This window comes from Misgurnus anguillicaudatus, chromosome 7 (assembly GCF_027580225.2).
Source record: "Misgurnus anguillicaudatus chromosome 7, ASM2758022v2, whole genome shotgun sequence".
Classification (NCBI taxonomy): domain Eukaryota; kingdom Metazoa; phylum Chordata; class Actinopteri; order Cypriniformes; family Cobitidae; genus Misgurnus; species Misgurnus anguillicaudatus.
The window spans coordinates 37,134,355-37,146,378 of record NC_073343.2 but is presented as its reverse complement, the minus strand read 5'-3'; the positions used below and the strand labels follow the sequence as shown (position 1 = coordinate 37,146,378).

Genomic DNA, 12,024 nt, shown 5'->3' with positions numbered 1-12,024 from the left:
TTTAAATATCTATAGTAAAATCATATATGCAAACAGCATTATATGAGCAAATAAAGAAACTAGTTGAGCAAGTCTGAGTCATATTTCCTCGAATGCTTGCAGTAATACCCAGACATGATCTCTGTGAGATTTAAAGCCGTTTATTATGATAAAAGTACTAAACTTGTCAGTGCGTTATGATGGTGTGGCCTAGTGGTAAAAGATCAAACACACTTAAAGTGATAGTTCACCCCAAAAAAAGTCTTTTTTTACTAAACACAAAAGAAGATTAAGCAGTAAACAGAACACCATTGACTTCCACAGAGAAAAATACCATAGAAGTCAATGATGCTCAAAAACGATTTGGTTACAAAAATTGCTCAAAATATCTTCTTGTGTGTTCAGCAAAACAAAGAAATGAATACAGGATTGAAACAACATGATGGTGGGTAAATGATGACAGAATTTTCATCTCTTTAAGTTCATTTAAACCACCAACATTTACCATGGTATTACCCTGTTTTAGACACACCTTATTCATTTGTAGCATTTGTGACATATTTTTGGAGATTTTTTTGTACAGTAATCTAATGACATGATTGAAGATGTAATTAGTAACTAGTAATTAATTAATTTTTTGAGTAACTTATCCAACACTGGTCATAAGTCATTTCTTTTGAAAGAGTCGTAGGTTATTATAGGTCCAGAAATGCCCTGCTCGCAAATAGTTGTTGAAATTAATTGCAACACAGTTTTTTTGGTGTGGTATTATATGTAAACAAAACAAAATTCCTCTTTTGTGTATGCATATGTTTATTGTTCTGGAATGATATGAGGGTTTATTGATTTTCCTTTACTTTTTACATTGTTTCATTTTCATTCATTTACGCTATAGGGTAAGATGATCAGAGGGTCTGTGTTTTTATCATTATCATCATTACATGGACTGAAGTATGGATGAAGAGTTTCATCGTTCATGAAGGATTGATCCCTGTACAAGTAGATTATAGAACCGGAGTCCACATCATAAAAAACCACGGCACCCTCCTCATAATACACAAAGACACCAATCTTCTGTGGCTTCTCTCTCAGAGACAGCAAGACATCAGGACCAGCGAGAGCTTTATATTCATTCCCATTCCTCAGAGCCAAAGTCCAGAATCCATTCGCTGGTGTCAGTTCGATCTCTCCTTTCCTGTTAACAGATTCCCTGACCACTCCTAAAACCCATTCAGTCTTTCCTGTCACTTGCACTTTAAAATAAAAGCATCCTGATGAGACTCCCTCCTTTCCCAGAACACATGGACTTGTATCAAATCTCTCAGGGTTATCTGGGAGGTCTTGTCTAATGTCTCCATATCTGACTTGTTTTCCATCATCAGACAGGATGAGATATGGATGAGCTGTGTCAGGATCCAGAGTCACATCCTCTGAGAGATCGCAGAATAGAAATAAATCATAACTTAACAATTGCATAATATTCATCACAATGTTGAATTGAATTGCAGCAGGTGATTTGTGAGTAAATAAAGTGTATATGAGAGATCATGTCATCAGACACTATACCTGCACACATGTACCGCACCCCCAACCACACTGAAAACACAAATAAGAGGATTTTTAGAAATATTATGGGCTTTTTTAGATTAAGCAAGTCTGACACATGTACATCTATAACTTACAGAAACACATAAGGATATGTTCCAGTGTCTTCACAAGTTCAGTGTCATCTTCTTCCAGACTGGCAGTGTCAAAGCAGTTCATAGATGGATAAATCTACAGCAGAAGAGAGGAGGAATCCATCAGAAGATGAAGTATTAATGATTTAAGGTATTTTGAATAATGAAGACCTGTATGAGATGAAGATGATCTTCAGTGTTTGAGATCTGCTCCAGCTCACTGATCTCCTTCTCCAGATCTTTAATGAGATCTTCAGCTTGTTTCTCTGATGTTTTCTGTTTCTCCTCCATCATCTCCAGCAGATCAGATTGATGTCTCTCAATGAAGCGGATGAGATTGGTGAACATCTCCACAGTGTCTGATTTCTCTTTATCTATGTTGTTCTGATGCATCAGATCATATATCAGACATAAGATGAATTCATGGTTTGTTCTTCACATCAAACATAACATTTATAATCATTTTATCACTCACCTTTATCAGCTCTGCTGAGTTTCTGATGTCTTTAATCTTCCTGATTCTGTCCTGAATCATGAGCTGCACATTGTTTAGTGGACCACTGGGGGACGTCATGACTAAAAAGACAAATAATGTCCTCATGTCACGTACATTTACATTAAGTCATTTAGCAGACGCTTTTATCCAAAGCGACTTACAAATGTGGTTACCTTAGAAGCACAACACAACACAAGGACAGAACATAAGTGCACTAGAACATCAAGTCTAACATCGTGGACATAGCCAAGGGCTCGTTTTTTTTTTTAAGACAGAAAAGATAAAGATAGAGAGAGATATTAAAGGCGCAGTGTGTAAATTTTAGCAGCATCTAGTGGTGAGGTTGCGAATTGCAACCAATGGCTCTGTCCACTGCTCACCCCTCGCTTTTGAAATGCATAGAGAAGCTACGATAGCCGCCACCGGATAAACACGCCATCGTCAGGGACAACTTAATAAAAACACTTTGTCCGTCAAGGGCTTCTGTAGAAACATGGCGGCACAAAATGGCGACTTCCATGTAAGGGGACCCTCGGTGTATGTAGATAAAAATTACACAATGCACACTGCATATTAGCATATAAGATGGGTTTTTAGCCGATTCTTGAATCAGCAGATCTTGTCGTAGATCCAGAGAAGGTACTCGATTGTGATATTTTCCCTTTTTGGGATGTAATATCTATACTGTTCAGACTGCACCAGAAACTTTATGTTAAAACTGAAATGAAATTTTAAATGGAGTTTCTCTAATTCTGAGTTTCCAACCATCTTGATCCAAAGACAGTGTTCTAGTGTTCAAATCATTTAGCTCAAAATACCCCACAGATCATTGAAAATAGCATATAACACTTTTGTGAGTCAAAAAAACTCTGGCATCGTGTTAAATATTTAAAGGAATATTCCATTTTCTTAAAAGAAAAATCCAGATAATTTACTCACCACCATGTCAGACCAGAAGTTGTGGTTTAAAAGTGTATATTTGTTATTTTTCTTGTCAAAAATGACAATCGTTTCGCTAGATAAGACCCTTATGCCTCGTTTGGGATTGTTTATAGTCCTTTGAAACTCCGTTGAAAAAAACTGTTACGTGTTGAGTTAAGTGTTAAGTGTTGAGTTAAGTGTTAAGTGTTGAGTTAAGTGTTAAGTGTTGGTGTCTATTAAAGTCCATTAAAATGAAAAAAATCCTGCAAAGTTTTCCTCAAAAAACATAATTACTTCTCGACTGAACAAAGAAAGACATCAACATTTTGGATGACATGGTGGTGAGTAAATAATCTGGATTTTTCTTTTAAGAAAATTGACTAATCCTTTAACTCTGTGCTGTGTTAAAGGGATAGTTCACTTTAAAATGAAAATTCTGTCATCATTTACTCATCCTCATGTTGTTTTAAACCTGTATGAATTTATTTTTTCTGATGAACACAAATTAAGATATTTTAAGAAATGATGGTAAACACACAGCAGTAAGTGACCATAGACTTCCATTGTAGAAATAAAAAATAAGACGGAATTTATTGAGTACCGTCAACTGTGTGCTTACTATCATTTATCAAAATATTTTCTTAATTTATCACAATACTTCCAAAATATTTTTTCCTACTATGGAAGTCTATGGTCACTTATTGCTGTGTGTTTACCATCATTTATCAAAATATATTCTTTTGTGTTCATCAGAAAAAAGAAATTCATACAGGTTTAGAACAACATGAGGATGAGTAAATGATGACAGAATTTTCATTTTAAAGTGAACTATCCCTTTAAACTAGTATACGTAACTCTGAACAGTGTTGATTTTCTGAATCCGTTTTAGTGTTATTTTAACACTATTGTGGGTTAAAATGTAAAGTTTTCATTTAAAGGGCACATATCAAGAAAATCTGACTTTTTTCATGATTAAGTGCTATAATTGTGTCCCCAGTGCTTCTATCGACCTAGAAAATGTGAAAAAGATCAACTCAGTAACTTAGTTTTGGTGAACCAAATATTCTTTATCTTATTCTTTATCTTTATCTTATTCCCCATCGATTACATGTTCATGCGCACTCGTGAAACACATTAAATATATGGTCGTACTTGCATGTTTACCAGTGTTCACTTTTTACAGTAACATCACATACCTGAGTTCTCTGAAGAAACAAAAGAGGGTGAAGCAGATTTAATGTCTTTTCTCTGTTTAGCATCTCTGGAGTAAACACAACACATCACTATGGTAACTTGCAAGCGCTACTGGCTGAAGTGTTTTGTTTCAAAGTCCCCCAGACCATCAAAAGCACAAGATCATCATTTCATTATAACAAGAATAAATCAATATCAAACAACACACATTACCATTGTGATTACACATCATATTAACAGATTATACATGTTGGGAGAAATTGTGTGGTGAGGCTACATAAGGGTGGCACTGGCCCACACAAATTGACTGCAGTAAGAGACACAAAGCATTTTAACTCCGCACCTCCCAGATTGGAAACCAACCACTGCCTTAAGTAAAAGTCTTATTTTTGTCTGTTAGATTTTTTCTATGTATCTGGGCCACAATCAGTTTACTTATCTTGAGTGATGTTATAGCCCCGCCCATATTTGCATAAATATGCAATGAAAGCGGTAACTAATCCTGGTACTTGTTTTTAAGGCCTTGCACAATCTAGCCCCTGTGTATCTGTCCGATTTGGTGAAATTTTACACCCCTTCTAGATCTCTTAGATCTGAAAATCAGTATCTACTGTGTACTACCAGGACAAAATATAAACATCGAGGTGATAGAGCTTTTTCGCGAGCAGGCCCTAAATTATGGAATGACCTTCCCTATGCTATTAGATCAGCCAAATCTTTGTACTTTTTTAAGGCTGCGTTAAAACAACATCTTTTAAATTCAAATGGAGAGCATTTTTAAATGGGTTTATTTTAAATGTTTTGTGTATGTGAGTAGGATATGTCTAAAACTTGTCTTGTATTTCCTGTTCTAAATGTTTTGTGTTTGAGTGGTGATTTGTAAAGCACTTTGGGCAACGTGAGTTGTATTAACAGTGCTATATAAATAAATAAACATAAACAAACATAAACAAGGGGGGGCGGGGCTTTGCGATGGGTGTAAATAGGCGAATGCTACTATGGAAAGGGTACATCTCATTAATAATAATTAAGCCACGTCAGTATTGTTTGTGGAACTAATCAATATTAACTTTCTAACCCTTCGTCGTAGTAGGATTTGCACAGGATTTTAATTGTGTTTATTTAAACAAACAAACATAAACACTCAATAAAAGATTAAAGTGTATGTAAGAATATGCTGTATAAATAAAAGCGCCACAGTGTTGTCATAGTAAGAAAGTGAGGGACAGATTAAGGTATTAATTGAGTCCAATAAGACACAATTACTGTCACAAACAGTTTATATTCTACATGGAAATATTGTATATTTTCACATTATCATATTAAAATATTCAGAGGAGCAAACGTTTGTGCTGTATATACCCACTGAGCAGTTGTGCTTTTGTTGCAGCTCACAGTAAATGAGTAGACAATCAATAAAACACTAAAGATGCTAAAATGAAACTTTATTTAATAGTGCAAAACTGATTGTGAGGATAATAAAAGTTAATTTGGTTTGAGTCATCCTTCAAGCAACAGCTAACCTACTTAATCTGTTTGTGCATCTTAACCTCTCAGCACCAATTCTTAAAATGCATATCAAATAAATCAGACTTTAAAGAAATATTTCAAGTATGACAGTGAAGCTGCGATGTGGATTTTTTGCTGAAATGAGTTCCAATGGATCCAATCTCATACAGTTTGTTGACTCACGAGTACATGGTAAGATACATCCACTATACAAAAACAAAAACACAACTGTTAGAAATAAATCATTTCTTAAATATTATTAACAATAGAGATGATTTTAAAATGATTACTTCATTTTCTTGCAGCATCATGCCTAGTCCTCCAGCAGCCAGTTTTTTGTATGTTTCTGTTGATAATAAGTTACATTCAAGTCAAATATTAATCAAAAATATCAATAACCATAAATCAAACAGACCTGGCAGTGATATAACACAATACAAAGGTTAGACTTAAAGTAGATGTTGTTATCTGGTCATTGATTTGAGATTAAACATTTTATTGGTTATTAGATGAAACACAAAGAGGTAAAGCAGGCAGGCCTTGAAAAAAATTCAACTTAAAACATGCATTACCTATGACTCAAGGAAATAATCTATAACTTAATCTTGCAAAGACATCTCACACACTGGATGGGTGATTCTCACGAAACCATTGAAACACCACGGCACTAATGATTTTAGCTTTAAAATGTGTAATATAGTAATATTAAAACGCATCAGAATTAACACAATACTGTGTTCTACCTTGCACAATGTGTGACTTCAAGATAAGAATTTATAATTGGAAATTTTATCTCATTTTCTGCTGAAATTCTCATTACCGCAATGTGTCCAGCTGTGTTTGAACATGCGTTATGTTGTCATTTAATCAAATGAACACAAAAATATTAAGAAAAAAAATAAATGGATGTTTTGCTAGACTACTTTAGATGACAGAAAAAATATTTACTGAATATTCATGTATAATAATAATGAAGGAAAATGATGTGTCCATACCTAAATGTTCTCATCCTCCGCAACACTTTTTGAGAACAGTTTAAGCACACATACAGAATTTTAATAAAGTAACCAGTTACTTCAAGATGGCTACCAGGTAAGATCATTTTTATACAGTTAATTTGAAATATTGTCTTGTCAGAATGCTTACACGACATTTTGATTATCATTACCGCAACAGATGCTTATTAAATGTTAATTTAATTAATAGAAGCATAATACTTTGATTTTAAATGCATGTGCAGAATCTCCAAATGATGTTCTTTCAGGTTTGTCATGTCATTTTGAAAATATGTCAGTGTTTATGTTTTCTGACTGTTGCGGTAATGAGATTTTTTAGGACTAATTTTTTAAATTATGTTACAAAAAGTGTTAAATGATAAGTAAAAGTTTTTAAATTAATGTTCCCATTTACTCCAGACTTTGTTTTTCAATGTCTGGTGGGAAAAAAGGTCAATTTAAACAATTTTTACATTTTCATGCTTGACATTTTTAAAACCAAGTTTTCGTGAGAATCACCCGGATAGTGTTGTACACAATGATCAGGAAATGTGTTGGATCAGAAAATACTTACTTGACATGCTCTCCATGCGCAGAACGAGGAAAATAAAGTTCTCAAGTGTAATCTGTCCATTGGAGTGACCGTACCGCATAGCCATGAGATTGAGCATATTGTCACTCAATCCAAACCCTTCAATGAGCACAAACAGGATTTAATGTAAATATGAGATTATATTTGAGTCAGCTGATCATTTCATTACACGTAGTTACCTGCCACATGAAGAGCATTCTGTAGTTCCCTCAGTAACAAAGTCCCAGTGTTTGTGATGTCCATCTTATTAAAAACATCCTGAGAAGATCAACAAATTAAATCCCAGACCTCATGATACGAGCTGTCATAAATGCAGTACTTATTGTAAAAGTAAAAGATACCTTTAGCCAAATAACTCGTTTCCAAAGACGAAGAAATTCAGACTCACTAAGTCTTCCAGTAACACTGAGCTTCATTGTTGTGTTAAAGTAAATATATGATTCATGGATTTTTGTTTGTCTAAGAATTCACAAAAGAACAAATAAATCACAGAAAGCACATGAAGCAGTTTTCAGTCTGAACCTTCAGGACTTTTTAAGGATACGTCCATCAACGCCAACATGCTCTTACACAGATCCAAACTGAATTCTTTTGTATGGTTGAATGTAAGAAAAGAAAAAAGAAAAAAACACATACAATCACAGATTACAAATACAAAAGAAGAAGAGCTTAGCAATAAATTGTATTCGACTTTAACCTTTGAGGAATTTGAAACCTTACTTGCATGAAGATTTTCATTGAGTAGTTTTTGAAGTTGCTCCGCATCAATCTCTCGGTACTTTTAAAAACAGACAATTATGGCGTGGGTTGAATTACACAAGAGTCAGCATTTTTAAGTATGGATTAAAATAAAATGCATGCATATTAGGTGCAATGAATGTACCAGGGCAAAAATTAGTATCTGAATTCATGTAAAGGGCATATTCTTCCAATATAAACAAACAGTATTCGTACTGAGATCATTCATAATATTTTGTAAACAAAAAATGATTGCAACGTTATAATCCAGAAGTGTTGAAGAGTCACCTTATCTGCATATTGCATAAAGAGCAAGAAGGATCCATCAATTTCTCGAGGATTAATCTGTGATAAAAAGAGTTTGAATAAATATTGCATAGATTCTATCAAATGCATATGATCAAGCAATACTGTATTGATGTACCTTTGTTCCTTTCAAGCTATTTTCAGATATGTCTCTAAATACACAAAGACAAAATCTTTAATAAGCGGTACTGATTTCCAAATCAGCATTAAACAGCATAAAATATACTACATTGCTAATAATGTTGATGCTTACTTCATGTGGGTCTCAGTCTTTGAGTAGACCGTCAGAATAAAGGCTGAAGCTTCATTAGGACTATATGTTGAAGGTACAATGATATAGTCGCCTGCGTTTAGTCTAAAAAACTCGGTGACTTCCCGAGCATTAGGAAATTTTTTGGTGTATCCAACAGGAGGATTTGTCTTGAAAAACGGAGCAGGAATTTTTTCCCTCAGGTCTTTTAACTGTTGAATAATGAAAACGACATCAATCATTCCTGCAGGTTGAAACAAGCCCAGCAATTCAAAGAAAACGCTGAAATACATACATGAGCCGGCACCTGGAAGAGTAAAGAACAACAGATGTTTAGCAACTAAATAACATCAAATCGTTTGCAAACATAAAATAAATAATTGCTTTACAAACCTCATAAATGTTAAAGCCAATGTGGAAATTTTCTGCCAAGTGTCTGTGTGCTTTAAGAGGTTTCTGCAGAAGTGACACGAGGACATTCGGACAGTTTGCGTCTCTGGGATCTTCAGCATTCTCCTGAATGGTCACACGGCACTGAGGATTTTTTGGAAAACTGTCTGTAAATGCAACAAAAGTAATCAGCAGGTTGGTATTTTGCCATGAATCACAATTCTTAAAGATAAATGTTAATAAAGGTAAGATGACCTGCAAAATTTGGACAACCCCCAGCTGTTGTTTCCATCACCCATTGAGCACTGTAAGCTTCAGTCCTCCAGGAGGACGAATGAGTTCCAGCAAGAACGTTCATGTCTAAACAACATATATCTATTTCTGAAAAGTTCCCACAGAAGTCCTCCATGGACATCCTGAAGAGACAGATAACTTGCTGTGAAATACTGACATACAACGGAGGTAAAGAAAACTAACAATGATTTAGTAGATCGAATGAATTGTTATGCTGACAAGAATTCTCCGTTATTACGCACGGTGTTGTAATTCTGTTCCTCAGGACGTACCAGACTCCATAAAGGTGATCTAATGAAACCACATTACAGTACATTTACAAGATATATAGTGTAATGTAAATCTATAAATAAATATAGACGGTTATCATATATTAAGAAAGAGTTCAACCTGTCACTCCAGTCTCCATTCCATTCTCCATATCCCCAGGGGTTAAAGATTCTCACCAGCTTCACTGGTTGACCTCTACATAAAACCTAGAAGAAACAAAGATCAAATCATCATCAGCAGACAGACCCTGCAGCGGATAGTGAAGATCATCGGGGTCTCTTTTCTCTCCATCACTGACATTTACACCAAACGTAATATCCACAAAGCTGTCAGTACTGCGGTTGACTCCAGACACCTCGTGCACCAACACGCAGAAGTTACAGAAGCATTCAAGCTCTCACCATCAGAATCTTTCTCATCAAGCCATCAGACTTCTGGATTTTTTCAACTTAATTATTATCTACTTATTTTAGCTCTTTTGTTTTAGCCTTATATCATTTAAATGAAAGTTTGGTTTTGTAGCATTAAGAGGAACATTGTTGTACAGCTGACATGAAAATAAAAACACACTGACTGATTCTGTCACTTATATTTCTGATGATGACTCTATACATGAAACACTTATAGTAACTTGTCAATCATCTGCTCTAATTGTTTCATCGCGTCTCTCTTTAAAAAGCCCAGATCATTCAGTCTGTTAGATATATTATTAACAGTGTTGGGGAAAGTTACTTTTAAAAGTAATGCATTACAATATTAAGTTACTCCCCAAAAACTAATTGCATTACTTAGTTACTTTCCATGGAAAGTAATGCTTACGTTACTTTTAAGTTACTTTTGCGTTACTTTTTCTTACTTGGCTGAGGCTTGATCTCTTTCAGGCCTTGCAGGTGTTTTTTTGATCGCAAAAAAGTCAACATCTGGCCTGCCATCTCCGTTTCTGACTCAAACTCTGAGTCCGTAATTCTACATTAGTATGTTACGGTTAATTCAGTACATTATTTTATTTTTAAATTTGATTAATTAAACTGAAAAGTAACTCGCATTACTTTTTTAAAAAAGTAACTCAAATATTAATGTGTACATTTATAAAGTAATGCGTTTAGGAAAGTAATATTATTATGCAATGCACGTTACTTGTAATGCGTTACCCCCAACACTGATTATTAACCACAGTTTATTACTCAAGGTTTTGTTTTGAATATTATTTATACGTATGAACATTAAAGATACTTGCAACTGGGAGCTCAGATGCAACAGCCACTTAATGAGACAATTGCTTGGTTTCCATCAACCTGATTTTAGGCACACTTTGAAGTATCCCATAAGAAACGAGTAATGAAAACTCCAAATTTTCAAATAAAAATCCCTAATTTGTACAAAAAAGTTTTCATGCTCATTTGCAACCCTGAATCACAAAATTATGTACCTCTAATCACGTAAATGTTTTAGTCTCTTCCGTGACACTGACACGTTCCTCCACTCTGCATTTCTGTTTACGTGTCACAATGTATTTGTCACTCAACTGTTCTGTCCTACTTTCAAACCATTGACACTTTGGTTAGATTTGGTGTTTGTGTTAGGATGTCACTTTAAGTATTGGTTTATACCTTTTTTTGCATGATTTATTTTTTATATTTTATCATTTTTAAACCATTGTTGCCTGGCATTAGGGTTAGAGTCGGGTTTGGGTAAGGATGTCATATTATGTAAATCTAACCCTAAACCGAAGCGACAATGGTAAGAAAATAGCACAAAACCGTTGAGTAACAAATACGTGACAGTGAAACGCAAAAAGGCAAAAAAACGTGTCAGTGTCACGGAAAAGATTTACATGACTATATGTACATAATTTTGTGATATTGGGTTGTCATTTGAGGTGGTTTTTAACTTATGTGAAAAAGAGCAAATGCGAATTATAGGAGATGGAAAAACATTTGCCGAATAAATTCTGACGTAGCGAACATTTAACTCACGTGACTGATCGTCTAGCTGTTTCCGCTGACATTGTCTTTCCCATATATGTGGCTCGACGTCTTCATAATGCCCTTGCTGTTAGTGCCTGCATCAAAAATGTAGCATTCCTTCTTCTGTGCACAGCATTCAGTTTGGCAATAACAAGCTGCACTGCTAGTAAATTTATAACTTGCCCAATCGTAACTAAACGCAGTCCTGTCTCAATTTTCTAAACACGCCTTGTTTTATTTACTGTTGATTATTAGGTTATCAATACCACCATCATTCCCTTGAACAACTTGGATGGAAACGCATCTAATTCACATTTGTTTGTTTTTCTTTTTCTGTGAATTTTGAAAAGATTTACTGTACGTTTCAATGGAAACCCATTAACTTTTGGCACGTATTATATGTGCATCAAATTCCTGTACTTCATATCCACTAAATCCCAGCCT

At 34.7% G+C, this 12,024-nt stretch overlaps 2 protein-coding genes and 1 long non-coding RNA gene across 3 annotated transcripts in view; all 3 read right to left on the bottom strand.

Annotated features, from left to right (window-relative positions):
• Window positions 1–774: 774 nt before the first annotated feature.
• Window positions 775–2,051, bottom strand: LOC129417859 (erythroid membrane-associated protein). Its single transcript, XM_055172727.2, has 4 exons — window positions 1,830–2,051; window positions 1,662–1,755; window positions 1,546–1,575; window positions 775–1,409 (listed from the first exon to the last, which is right to left on the bottom strand). Exons 1-4 carry the CDS (start codon window positions 2,049–2,051, stop codon window positions 856–858), a joined length of 900 nt encoding a protein of 299 aa, XP_055028702.2. The 3' UTR covers window positions 775–855.
• Window positions 2,052–2,133: 82 nt separating this feature from the next.
• On the bottom strand, window positions 2,134–4,763 carry LOC141365388 (uncharacterized). Its single transcript, XR_012370625.1, has 2 exons — window positions 4,272–4,763; window positions 2,134–2,234 (listed from the first exon to the last, which is right to left on the bottom strand). It is a non-coding gene; the product is annotated as an uncharacterized lncRNA (long non-coding RNA).
• A 936-nt stretch (window positions 4,764–5,699) lies between these two features.
• Window positions 5,700–12,024, bottom strand: part of LOC129418154 (calpain-14) — a 142,800-nt gene continuing 136,475 nt past the window's right edge. The window contains exons 9-23 of the mRNA XM_073869868.1: window positions 9,734–9,819; window positions 9,563–9,634; window positions 9,305–9,465; window positions 9,053–9,216; window positions 8,955–8,966; window positions 8,663–8,871; window positions 8,528–8,561; window positions 8,392–8,448; window positions 8,086–8,143; window positions 7,910–7,953; window positions 7,707–7,775; window positions 7,545–7,623; window positions 7,348–7,464; window positions 6,069–6,124; window positions 5,700–5,984 (exon numbers count right to left, since the gene is read on the bottom strand). Coding sequence (XP_073725969.1) covers window positions 5,958–5,984; window positions 6,069–6,124; window positions 7,348–7,464; window positions 7,545–7,623; window positions 7,707–7,775; window positions 7,910–7,953; window positions 8,086–8,143; window positions 8,392–8,448; window positions 8,528–8,561; window positions 8,663–8,871; window positions 8,955–8,966; window positions 9,053–9,216; window positions 9,305–9,465; window positions 9,563–9,634; window positions 9,734–9,819 — 1,245 coding nt within the window. The 3' untranslated portion in view covers window positions 5,700–5,957. The remainder of the gene's footprint in view (window positions 5,985–6,068; window positions 6,125–7,347; window positions 7,465–7,544; window positions 7,624–7,706; window positions 7,776–7,909; window positions 7,954–8,085; window positions 8,144–8,391; window positions 8,449–8,527; window positions 8,562–8,662; window positions 8,872–8,954; window positions 8,967–9,052; window positions 9,217–9,304; window positions 9,466–9,562; window positions 9,635–9,733; window positions 9,820–12,024) is intronic.